Source organism: Ovis aries, chromosome 3 (assembly GCF_016772045.2).
Source record: "Ovis aries strain OAR_USU_Benz2616 breed Rambouillet chromosome 3, ARS-UI_Ramb_v3.0, whole genome shotgun sequence".
NCBI classification, from domain to species: Eukaryota; Metazoa; Chordata; class Mammalia; order Artiodactyla; family Bovidae; genus Ovis; species Ovis aries.
In genome coordinates, this window is record NC_056056.1 from 20,221,821 (window position 1) to 20,234,336 (window position 12,516).

A 12,516-nucleotide genomic window follows, 5' to 3' on the forward strand; every position below is an offset into this window, starting at 1 on the left:
AGGAGATGGGAATATCAGACCACCTGACCTGCCTCCTGAGAAGTCTGTATGCAGGTCAAGAAGCAACAGTTAGGACTGGACTTGGAACAACAGACTGGTTCCAAATAGGGAAAGAAGTATGTCAAGGCTGTATATTGTCACCTTGCTTATTTTACTTATATACAGAGTACATCATGTGAAATGCCGGGCTGGATGAAGCACAAGCTGGAATCAAGATTTCCAGGAGAAATATCATTAACCTCAGATATGCAGATGATATCACCCTAATGGCAGAAAGTGAAAAGGAACTAAAGAGCTTCTTGATGAAAGTGAAAGAGAAGAGTCAAAAAGTTGGCTTAAAACTCAACATTCAAAAAACTAAGATCATGGCATCTGGTCCCATCACTTCATGGCAAATATTGGGGAAACAGTGACAGACTTAATTTTCTTGGGCTCCAAAATCACTGCAGATGGTGACTGTAGCTATGAAATTAAACGATACTTGCTCCTTGGAAGAAAAGCTATGATCACCCTAGACGGCATAGTAAAAAGCGGAGACATTACTTTGCCAACAAAAGTTAGTCTAGTCAAAGCTATGGTTTTTCCAGTAGTCATGTGTGGATGTGAGAGTTGGACTATAAAGAAAGCTAAGTGCCGAAGAACTGATGCTTTTGAACTGTGGTGTTGGAGAAGACTCTTGAGAGTCCTTGTCCTGCAAGGAGATCCAACCAGTCTATCCTAAAGGAGATCAGTCCTGGGTGTTCATTGGAAGGACTGATGCTGAAGCTGCAACTCCAATCCTTTGGGCACCTGATGCGAAGAGCTGACTCACTGGAAAAGACCCTGATGCTGGGAAAGACTGAAGGCAGGAGGAGAAGGGGATGACAGAGGATGAGATGGTTGGATGGCATCACCAACTTGATGGACATGAGTCTGAGCAAGCTCCAGGAGTTGGTACTGGACAGGAAAGCCTGGTATGCTTCGGTTCATGGGGTCACAAAGAGTTGGACATGACTGTGCGACTGATCAATTTTACCTCAAAAAAAGGCGCGCGCGCACACACACACACACACACAACCTCTTTATAATTTCCTATACTGTGCCAGGCACAATATTGTGAAAAGTTTTATCATCAATAACTCTTTTGGATTAATGATGGCTAATTAATTACAAGTCATCTTGCCATTCTTTAAATCTTCTTATAGACCAAATTTATCAGTCTTTAAAAAAACTAAAATTATAGAAAGTGCTAAATAATCTATTTGGGGAGCATTACTGCCTTTCTAAAGGATTTAACTTTTTGAGTTACTTTTGTATTTTAGGTATAATGGTATGCCCTTTACATTTATTGTGTCTTTAATCCTAACAAAAGCCATGAAAAGATGGGTAGTAATACATTTATTCAATAAAGAAACAGAAATCCTAAAAAGGTGAACAACTGGGCCAAGACAGCCAGCTAATAAGTGGCAGTGCCCTCAAAGACCTATTAGATTCCATGGACAATGTTTTTTCCACTATTGTTTCCAGTGATTAGGTTCTCCATGGTTTCTTAAATACTTCATGTATCTTAAGAAAAACTGTATATTTCCCTAGTAAGGAAATACAGGCCAATGAATTCATCAAGTTCAACAGCTTTTGGCTGCTGCTACATTGGTATAGCTTGATCACATGCTGATGAGTTATCACATGTTAATCAAAAATTCTTGCTGCTAGTTACACATCCTTAATAAACAAAACCAAGAAAAGCACATAATATATATTTTGAACAACAGATCCATAGGAGCAATAATGAAAAGAATACTTGGCAGAAAAAAAGGTTGGGAACTTCTCTCTTGGGTAGGTGTAGTACTCCAAATACTAGGTAGAATATGGTTATATCAAAACATCGCTAGAGTGATGAGATTTTCCTGTTTTTCAACATATTTGACATCAACATACCTCTTGACTCTCCTATTTAAAACAAAACAAAAACAAAAAATTAAAATGCTTACTATGCTTTGTTAAATTCCTAAAACACAAATTGTATCAAAATTACTCAATTTTTTAGTTTCTATAAGTTTTGAAGAGAAAAATATTTAGCATCCTTATTTATGTGTCTACATGATTTAGCTTTGTATGGAGGTCACAAAATACTGTAACATCTTGATAAAATTATCCTTTATATCAATTCAATGCTAAATACTCAAAATTTAAATCCATCCACTATTTCTCTATTCTTATAGCTTATTATCTATACTCATATATAGTGCTAAGATTACAAAATATTCTAACTGGCAGGAAATACAGCTGTTTATAAACATATTCTATCACTTTTGTAATGAAACTAAGCCTAAAGTCATGTAACTCATCTTTTTACTAGCCACTGGATCTCATACCATAATACTCATCAAATAAATGAATCACTTCAGTGTTATACTGAACTGGATTGCAACAAGGAATGCCATCTGAAAGTAACATCAAGTGAACTTTTAAAATACATGGATATTACTAAAGTATTTGAACATGTGATTAAAGTAGAGTAGTAAAAATTTACACATACTTCATTCTTCCTTGATTGTATTGAGTCATTTTCTTTACAAGATGGAGAATCACTTAGTAACCTAGAAGGAAAGGCAGGAAATTCTTTTGCATGCCATTTTAACTCATTTTCTGATATCAAGTTATCCTCAGAATTAAATTCTCTTTCTTTTCACTTTCAACATATTTTAAGTGAAGTACTATTTCCCCCTGTTGACATTTATACCATTTTCAATAATTAAAAATGCTATTTCTTGCTTCTCACTCTTAAGCCAATGTTTTAGTCTTTAACACTGTTGAGACTGGAGTCACTAAACAGAACCATATTTTTCCCCCTCTTCACCTCATTTTGAGTTCCCATTTTATTCTTCTTTTCTAGAAATATTCTGAAAGGAGACATCTCTGCTCTTTTTCAAATACAACATCTCTGATCTCCTGGTCTTAATACACAAATCATCACTTCTATTTAACTGTCAGTTTCTCTCTTAACTGGGTCGTTCCTTGCTGTGCATGAACATGCCTGGATTTCTCCTGTACTGATGTCTTCACTTTTGTCAGCATTACAGCAGTTTTCAGAACCTTATCTTTAATAGGATGAACAACTCATCTTGGTTTGCACTGATGTTCCTAATTTTAGCATGAAAGTCCCATAGCACATCCTTGGAAACCTCTTGGTCCCGGGCAAACCATAACAGTTGATCACCCCAACCATTACAAACATGGAAGTATCAAAAATTTCTCAAACGTCTTTAACATTTCATTTAACTACTTAACAGTTTTCAGCAGCTCCTCACTTCCTGTCAAAGTAAAAAGTCCCTTAGCACAATACACAACAATCATCTGTTCCATTATGCTTCCCTCACACTCTAACTCCAGTCTATTTTCTAATCTTATACCCAACATTCGTTCCAGTTGAGCAATATTTATTGAATGATCTTATGCCAGGCTCTGCACTAGATGAAGGTATTACAGGCAAGAAAATAACAGTTCCATTAAATTATCCAAATGGTTATAATACAGTGATACATACCATGTTTGAAACCTACTGGACTATATTGCTCTGCTCCCAGTGTATGCTTAAATTCCAAAGTTTTGCTTCCACTATTCACCTCCCCATCACATTCACCTAACCTCCCTACATCTCAGCTACTCAAAACCCTTTTTTATCTTTAGACTTGGTTAAAATGCTATCTCTTTCTTGAGGTCTTACCTGACTTCCCCCTACACTAGCCCCAAAGAGATCTGGCTTTTATTTTTCTTCTGAAATTAGAAGAATTATGATTCTCAGATCTTCTTGGTACCTTTCTTAAGGCTCATATCACATTCTACCCTTCACTATGACTATATAATTCTCCTATGTCCCTTAATAGTTGACAGACTCCCTCAAAAGCAGGTGTTTGGTCTTCAAACACACAACACTGCTTTACATTCATTTGTAAATGAATATTATATATAATATTCTTTGAAAAAAAAATCTCAGTTTGAAACAAATTAACACTTTATCTTCTATAATTCAGAGTCCTGAAGTAAGACAACTCTTTACAGCTAGATGTTGAAAACAATAAAAATATAACAAACAAATCACATACAAATTTTCTCTATAGTAGGTAAATCCTATAAAAGGTAGCTGATTTCCCACAAAAGCCTTAGGAATTGGGAAGGTTTCTACATCTCCTTTATCATCTTCAATGTCATCAAAATTGCTGCTGTCTATGTCACTGCTGAGTTCAGGTACCACAGGAGCAGCAGCTATTAAAAGAAAAGAAACACATTGTTTAATAATAATACATACGATTTAAAAAGACAGAAACAACCCCTGTTCTGTTTATATGAGTTATTATAGATTATTAATGTTATATTGATATTAGCACACTACATAAATATTAAATACATTACATATTGATATTTGATTAGCAAACAATACTATATTGTCACATTTACTATAGAAAATTTCAGTGACAGATTTACTATTTTATCATTTCAAAGAACTGAAGTTCTGTGTTTTATCATTATATTAGATAATGATAATTAGTTTTAAACATAGATGAATTAGTCTATGCAAGGCAGTATGATATTATTCTAGGTATTAAACTTCCAAACAGCAATAACTTGCACATACATTCTTTAGTTTTCATAAGTTTTCTACTACATCTTTAAGAAGAAATATTTCTTACTCTTAAAATGAATTAATGTAAATACACATGCAGTTTAAATGAATTCCTATGCTTACCCTAGTCTTCACCAGAGTACTCTCCATAAGCAACTAATTATTGATTTATTAATTCAAACATGAATTAAAGAATTATATTTCCCCAATTCTAAAAATTATTGAGATCCATAAAACTTAGCATGGCAAAGTAAGAAACCTATAATGTTTATCATAAAAGCACTGGGAAATAAAGACATACTAGTTTGCTAAGATACTGAAATAAGATTTAGTTACACAGCTTCAAAATGAATTGAAATACAACCTCTCAATTTAAAAATTACTATTAAGAGTACCAGACATGCTTTTTAAGTCAGAAGAGGATTCAATTTATGAGATTTAAAATGTGATGAAATGAAAATATTTAAATTTATTGACTTACTCTCTCTTATGTTATCCCAATTCCACTGATCATTCTTAAAGAAAGGATGTTGTTTGATTTCTTCTACTCCATTTCTTCCAAGGCGTACCTCCCTAAATAATGCAGTTAACCATTCTATTATAAAGAGTAAGATTATAAAAATACAAAAACACTCTTATCTCAATGAAGTTCAGAAATGAGTTTTAAAAAGTTGAAAAGCTTCAGCTTTAATACTGCTCAAAAATAAGCAATCTAATTTTACATCATGTGATCTCTCTAAATAATGAATGTCATGGAAAAGAAATTATGTTTCTACTTGCACTTTGTGTCAAATGAAAGTACAGGAGGCTTTCAATTAAACAAGTCACTGGCCTGTGCCAAAATCATATGACCAATTTTAGGGCATAAAATGAATGGAGATCTAACTTCTGGCACAGAAGAATTTTTTAAAACCTCTATAATAAAAATGTTATTTAAAAAATCCTCCCCCCTTCTTTTAAAAAGAACTCACATACTGTGCTTGAAGCTATCCATATTCACTCTGGATAGACCTACATCTATATTAAATATAAGTTAAATATAAATATGTATTGCATTTATATTAAAACTGTCAATCTGAATACAAGAAAAATGTTGCTAATAATTTCATTCTTTGACTTTTTGAGTCTTCAGTGAAGACTATGTGGAAATAATAAGCAATTGTGCCCCTGGAGCTAAGTTTAACAAAAACAAGAAAACCTGTAAAGTTTATAGAAGGAAGTACTCCTAGCCACACTAAACGCATTAAATTCTTTTCAAACTATCTTTTCTCCACCTACAATCATTCTTTAGATTGCAACTACCACCAACCATAAATCACTAAGGCTAGTCTTTCATGAATGGTACCCCTTTCATTAACACATGCTATATATCCTGTTTTATATTTTACCTTTCAGCACAGATTATAATCATTCCTATCAACTCCACCTAGTCCTCAAAGCAAACATTACATAATATTTATTTTGAGTTTATCACCATGAATTGTTCATTAATTATGTAATTAACGAAGTTTTAATTTACAAATGATTGATAAATGAAAAATTAAAATAATGAGGAAAAATATAATTTTCTGCTTTGTATGGAAAATAAATAATTCATAGTACTTAGTTTGACAAAAATGAAGGAAACAATTCTTAATAATGGAAATATACCCCATGTGACATTTCTGGGGGTCAAATTTGCAACTCAAGTAGGTCAATTTTAAAATGTATAGCCCAGAAATCCATCTTTAAGATTTTATCCTACAAAAAGTATTCAAAGAGAAATGTATGAGAATGGTCACTATAGTACTGCTTGTAACAGCAACTGGAAAACAAACAATAAGGCGTGCTCAGGAAAACAGCATCACAGAGCAAGAAATGTCCTCAGTTATCACCTAAATCTGATCCCATCATATTTAGAATGAGTAAAATTGTTTCCCCAGAAAGTAAAATAATTTCCCTAAAATCATAAAGCTAGTGAGTTAAGTCTGGTCCGAGGTGGAAGCACCAACGTGTATGCGCTGGCCCTTTGACAGGATGACTCCTATCACAAACGTAAAGTGGGAAACCAGAAAAAACTAGACAGGGCAAGGGAGACACTTTAAGGAGCTTTCCAGGCTTCTCTTTTTTTAAGGCAGGTTTCACAATAATGTTCATCTATCTTAAGAAATATAGAATTTTCAGGATGGACTTGCTTATATTCAAATGCAAATTAAAAGGGGCTGGGAAGGAGGCACTGTAAAGTCAAACACAGTTTTTAAGATTATTAACTTTTGAGTATTTATCTGCACAAAATGTTCTTCTCTCAAATGTTGTACAGTCAAGAGCAATGTGGCTCAATCATTTTAAAGGATAAAATATGAAAAATACAGAAGTTTTCTTTTCTCTCAGATGCATTATTTTACCAAGTTTTCTTTTTAGGTATGAGGGTTAAGATCAGAGTTGGATTACCATCAGGCTGCACATACAAAATGACAAGGGTAACCCAATTCCAGGCTAAGCAGTAGGAAAAGGCTAAACCAGAATTAAATGCAAGTTGGATAAAAAGACTGATTTTGTATGTGCATATATAACAGTTTGGTAAGCTTTCACTTCTACAAATCTAAAAGCTAAAAGGATTCTCTACAAAGAAATCTCTATAAAGAAACTTAATGTATATTACCTATCTGTTAAGAAGGCACAGATGAGATTCTTCGCATGTTTAGAAATTTCTGCATCTTCAGGGAAACATAGTGAGTTTTTATGATCCATAATTTTGCTGTATGTTCCTACAAGTGAATCTGCATAAAATGGAGTATCCCCTAAAGTACCAAGAAAGAAGACACAGAGTGTAACAGAGAATGCAAATTAGACATTTTTTACCTACTATTTAAATACATTTAGATTTATCACATGCATGTAAGAAGGAAATGTCTATGGGACAGGAATCTCAGTCAAACAAACATGCACACACCAAGAATATATCTGAATTTTAACCATACCAAATAGGCCAGTAACTTTTAAGATCAAAATAAAATCAATACTAACTGTACAATGTGTTGGGTAATACAGAGCGAGAAATCAATTTGCTGGATAATTTAAAAGATTACTAAGTGCAATCAGATCAGTTAGAGCCTTTTAATGCTTCAGCTAAATCAAACCTTTTGTTATACAATACAGCAGTCACCAACCACAAGCGGCACTTTAAATTAATTAAAATGAAATAAAATTTAAAAATTCATTTCCCTAGTCACATTAGCTGTATTTCAAAAGCCCAACATGGCAGGTCCCCACCATACTAAATGGTGCAGACATAAGCCACTTTCATCACAATAGCCTGGACAATGCATCTCTAAGAGTCAGATCAGCCTCATTATTTTACATACAAGGAAGCCAGGCCCAGACAGATGACATGTGATTTGCCTACGAGGACACACAGCTAGAGCTGAAAACGCCAAAATCAGTCTCCAAATACAGTGTTCCTACCAACTGATGACTATGATAAAGAGGCACTGAAACCAGTGTCAAGACTTTCAAAAAAGTTCATAGCATCATTTTGGCCAGTACTCAAAGTCTAAGAGTTAAAGGCCCTGCCAGTGGGCTTCAAATCACCTTAGTACAAACCAGACTTCCCCAAATCAGTAAAAAAGAAGCGCTCAGATAGTTTTTGTTTTCCAAGGGTAGTAGAGGAGAGTTTTGAATTCAAGATTTTTCTCGTGTGATTTTTCACTGCAGTAGACTCTTTGAAGTGAAGTCTAGTGCCAACGAACCTGATGAGTGAGCACCAGAGTATGCTCAGAACACTGCAAATCAGTGGCACTCAAACTCATTGAGCTTTCAGAGCTGAAAATGCTAGCAGGTGTATAAATGGTCTCTTCAAATAACCCAGGTGATTTCCCCCAAAGTATATTATTTTTTAAAACTCTGGGAGAGTCTAGGCAAATGATGGAATATATTCCACTTTCAAAATCCTACAAGACGCATCTAATAAACCATCAGACAGGGCCCAGACATGGGGAGAACAGACAGCTAGCTAAGAGAATACAGTGTGTACAAAGAGACCCACTGCAATGACAAAGGCCCAGAACAAAGCAAGTCACAGTAGGACATGAGACTTAGCACAGCAAGGCCAACAGTACACGTACACATATGGTCATCAAGAGAAAGCATTTTAACTACAAAAAGTTCTAGGACCAAGGGTTACCTAATTTTGTACTGAGATTTTTTTTTTTTAAGCAATAGCCATATTCAATCATTATACAGATTTCATAGATTTCCACTACCAATTTCTTTCAGAGTCACAGAAAAGAAATTCTCCAAGTTCTAACATTAATTCACTCTAAATTCTTATGTTATTTGCCTTAACACATTTGCCTCATAAAGTAGATTTTGTTACATCTTCCCTGGGCTGTCCTCATAGCTCAGTTGGTAAAGAATCCGCCTGCAATGCAGGAGACACCGGTTCGATTCCTGGGTTGCCAAGATCTGCTGGAGAAGGGAAAGGCTACCCACTCCAGTATTCTTGGGTTTCCCTTGTGGTTCAGCTGGTAAAGAATCCACCTGCAATGAGGGAGACCTGGGTTTGATCCCTGAGTTGGGAAGATCCCCTGGGGAAGGGGAAGGGTACAGACTCCAGTATTCTGGCTTGGAGAATTCCATGGACTGTATAGTCCATCGAGTCTCAAAGAGTTGGACACGGCTCAGCAACTTTCACTTTCACCCCTCACCCTAAAGCCATTGCTTTCCTTGGCCAGAAGATATTTTTGTGACTCTAGTACTTAGGAAGAAGAAATTTTAAAAATGAAATCTATGGTGTAAAGAAAAATTTTGAAATATCTGAGCATTTCAAATTTTGATGTGGACAAAGTAAAAAAATTATTTAACTTGTCTCTGAGTTTTCTGAGATGGAAATACTATTATAAAATATATTTATCTTGATAGTCAAATGGTCAATAACCATATTTGACTGGAATTACAAACCAAATATATATACAAGTAGCAAATATAAGAAACATAGTTTATAAAAACTAATTACATAATTACATAAACTGAATATTATCAGTTCCTTATTTACAACAAAATACTACTGATTAAGAAAATATTAGAATGAAGGCCCACTGCAGCTGTAAATTTGCTTCTTGTTCTAGTATTTTCTTAATCAAAAAGGTCTATGGAAAGAATATTTCCTAGCAGTAAACTTTCAATTCCTTTCATATTCTACTCAACTATTGTACCAGCATGAGGTTTCAATTTTCTAATCAACAATCTGTCGTATCAGACACTACCAATTCAAAGGTTTAAAGAAATTCTACTTTCTCCTTAGAACACAAGCAATTAAATTTTTTTACAGTCTCACATTCTTGACTTAGAACTAAAGTGTTGTGAGATAGATTTTAAAAAAACAATCCGAGTTTACTTACCCACCAGCATCTCAAAAAGGAAAACACCCACGGACCACCAATCACATTCTCGCCCATAGTAACCATCACCCCCTTGTGATTTCAGGACCTCAGGTGATATATAATCGGGTGTTCCAACTGCTGTATCACAATGCACCATGCCTGTCTAGGTAAAGTGCAAAGAGAGGAAAAAAGATGTATATAAAATGTGAGTAAACATACCCACATATAAGCAAAACTAATCCATTTATTATTATTTATACAGTGACTACCCATTGCTACCAACAGACCTTCACTGCTGACATGGTTTTGGGAGGACAGAGGATAGATGCATTATGAAATGCATAAAAATGTATGGATTATGGGAGATCAGTGATAATTTTCCAACTCTAAAATATTAGAGGCTTCATCAATGAAAGAAGGAAAAGGTGGTTAACTTCACAGGGATTCCATGCAAATCAACATCTTCTCTTTCTTACCCTATTAAGGAGTTAACAAGAGAAGTACAAAATGTGGTCTTAATGCACCTGACTGGGGAAAAGAAAAGAATCATGAAAGGAAGCTTTAATATTTCCAAAGAAACTGCAGTGATTAAAACTGCAAAGGCCCCAGCTTTGGAGGCTGGAAAAAGAAATGGTTCCTATTATACCTAGAAAAAAATGGAAGAAATAGACTAACTGTTTAAATCAAAAGATCTTAATTGTTTGAAAGCTATACCTCCAAGCTGCACGTTTAGAAATGTAGAGCTGCAGCATCAAGGTATTTGGCAAAATGATAAAAACACTCTTTTCTGTGTTTAGTTTCCATGGGTAATAAGAAAATTCCTATCTGATGTCTTTCTGACAAGAACCACTGTAGATAATACCTATGTGTATGTTTATTAGGGTTGTCTGTCTGTGGGTATATGCTGCAAGATTAAATCACAACAGTATATAGTAGAGTGGTGCTAACTAATACCCATTTACTTCCAGCTATGTACAAACATGCAAAAACTTCACAGATTAAGTTAAATGCCCTTCATTTTCTCTAACTACCTAATTAAAAAAGTGCGTCACCTACATTCCTAATAAATAAGCTATATAAACTAGCAAACTACTAAGTACTATGACCACCTTGGAAAACAGAAGTTCAGTGTATTTCATAAACATGACTTACTTAAATGTTTTTATTTAAATGCAATAAAACACTATATATGGGAAATTAAGTTCAAAAGCAATCTTTTCATTCCTTAAAAATCAGCAAAAATAACTCAGTGACTTTATTTTCCCAAGTATACAGCAAACAGAGGTCATTTGAGTTGAATATAAATAAAATAACAAATTTGGAAATAATTGAGCAAATTATGATGGCAATATTCTGCATGGGTTACTATTTAGGATAAAAAATGAAGATGACAGTGCCTGACTACAAAAAGCAGGACATAAAATTAATTTTTATCATTAACTACCTTATATTTGACTTCTACCAAAGAAAAAATTCATAAAGACTTACTAAGGTAAATAAAATCTCTTCATTTCACATGTATCCATGTAAGTCAGACTTCCAAAAAATGAATCTCGTGACACTTAAATAGCTAAAACCTGGTCAGACACAAAAGTGCCACTATAAGAAAAATTGTTTAGCATTCAAAGGTTCAGAGGAATAAGAGAAAAGGATAAGAAAAGAACTGGCGAACAAGTTAGGCTTCAAAGGAATGAGGGTTGGTATGGCAGCTTAGAAAAAAAGAGCAAAAACAAAGGGACAAGAATGACTTTACATAAAGTTCAAGAAATGCAGTAAAGTCCAATCAGCTAAATGTAAAACTTCACATGATGAAGCTGGAAAAGGAAAGATGGAGATCAGTTTGAATAACTGCTTATTTGTAGAAAAGAAACACTCTGGTAGGACTAAATAATTTTTACACGGTAAACTATGTTACTGGTACCCTGTTTTCCAAATTTTAATATTTCAACCACCATCTTTGGCAAGCATATTGAGGGTTAAAAAAAATTTTTTTAAACAAACATTTGGGAAAGATGGTGGCACTAGTGGTAAAGAACCCACCTGCCAACACAAAGGCGAGTTAGATCCCTGGATCAGGAAGATCCTGGAGTAGGAAATGACTACCCACTCCAGTACTCTTGCCTGGGAAATCCCATGGACAGAGGAGCCTGGTGGGCTACAGTCCATGGCGTTGCAAAGAGCTGGACATGAGTGAAGGGACTAAGCACACACGCACTTAAAAACTATCTCATGGGGCAAGTTCTCAAATCACATAAATATAAACTTTATATTTACGACAAATCTCTGATTCTCTTCTAAAGAAATACAGGAAGAACAAACTACAAACTAAGAGACTGGTTTACCTACAGGGGGTGAGTGGGAAAAGGGTAGAAAGAAACAATATAGTACAGGACAGGGATGGGGTGGTGGGGTAAGGAGGGGGTGATCCTTCTCTGAGGATGTAATTTGTACAGTTCCGACTCTTACACCAGAGGAATGCTTCACATATCCAAAAAATAAACAATTAAAATCAACTGGATGTATGGAACACAAACAGTAAGAAATGGACCTGTT

The 12,516-nt window shown here is 34.6% G+C and overlaps 1 protein-coding gene across 1 annotated transcript in view; it reads right to left on the reverse strand.

The window, feature by feature from the left end:
• ROCK2 (Rho associated coiled-coil containing protein kinase 2) overlaps positions 1-12,516 on the reverse strand; it is a 134,955-nt gene that overhangs the window by 43,101 nt on the left and 79,338 nt on the right. Inside the window, exons 6-11 of the mRNA XM_060413818.1 lie at positions 9,982-10,126; positions 7,245-7,383; positions 5,085-5,176; positions 4,086-4,245; positions 2,519-2,579; positions 1,918-1,929 (exon numbers count right to left, since the gene is read on the reverse strand). Of these exons, the coding sequence (XP_060269801.1) occupies positions 1,918-1,929; positions 2,519-2,579; positions 4,086-4,245; positions 5,085-5,176; positions 7,245-7,383; positions 9,982-10,126 (609 nt within the window). The remainder of the gene's footprint in view (positions 1-1,917; positions 1,930-2,518; positions 2,580-4,085; positions 4,246-5,084; positions 5,177-7,244; positions 7,384-9,981; positions 10,127-12,516) is intronic.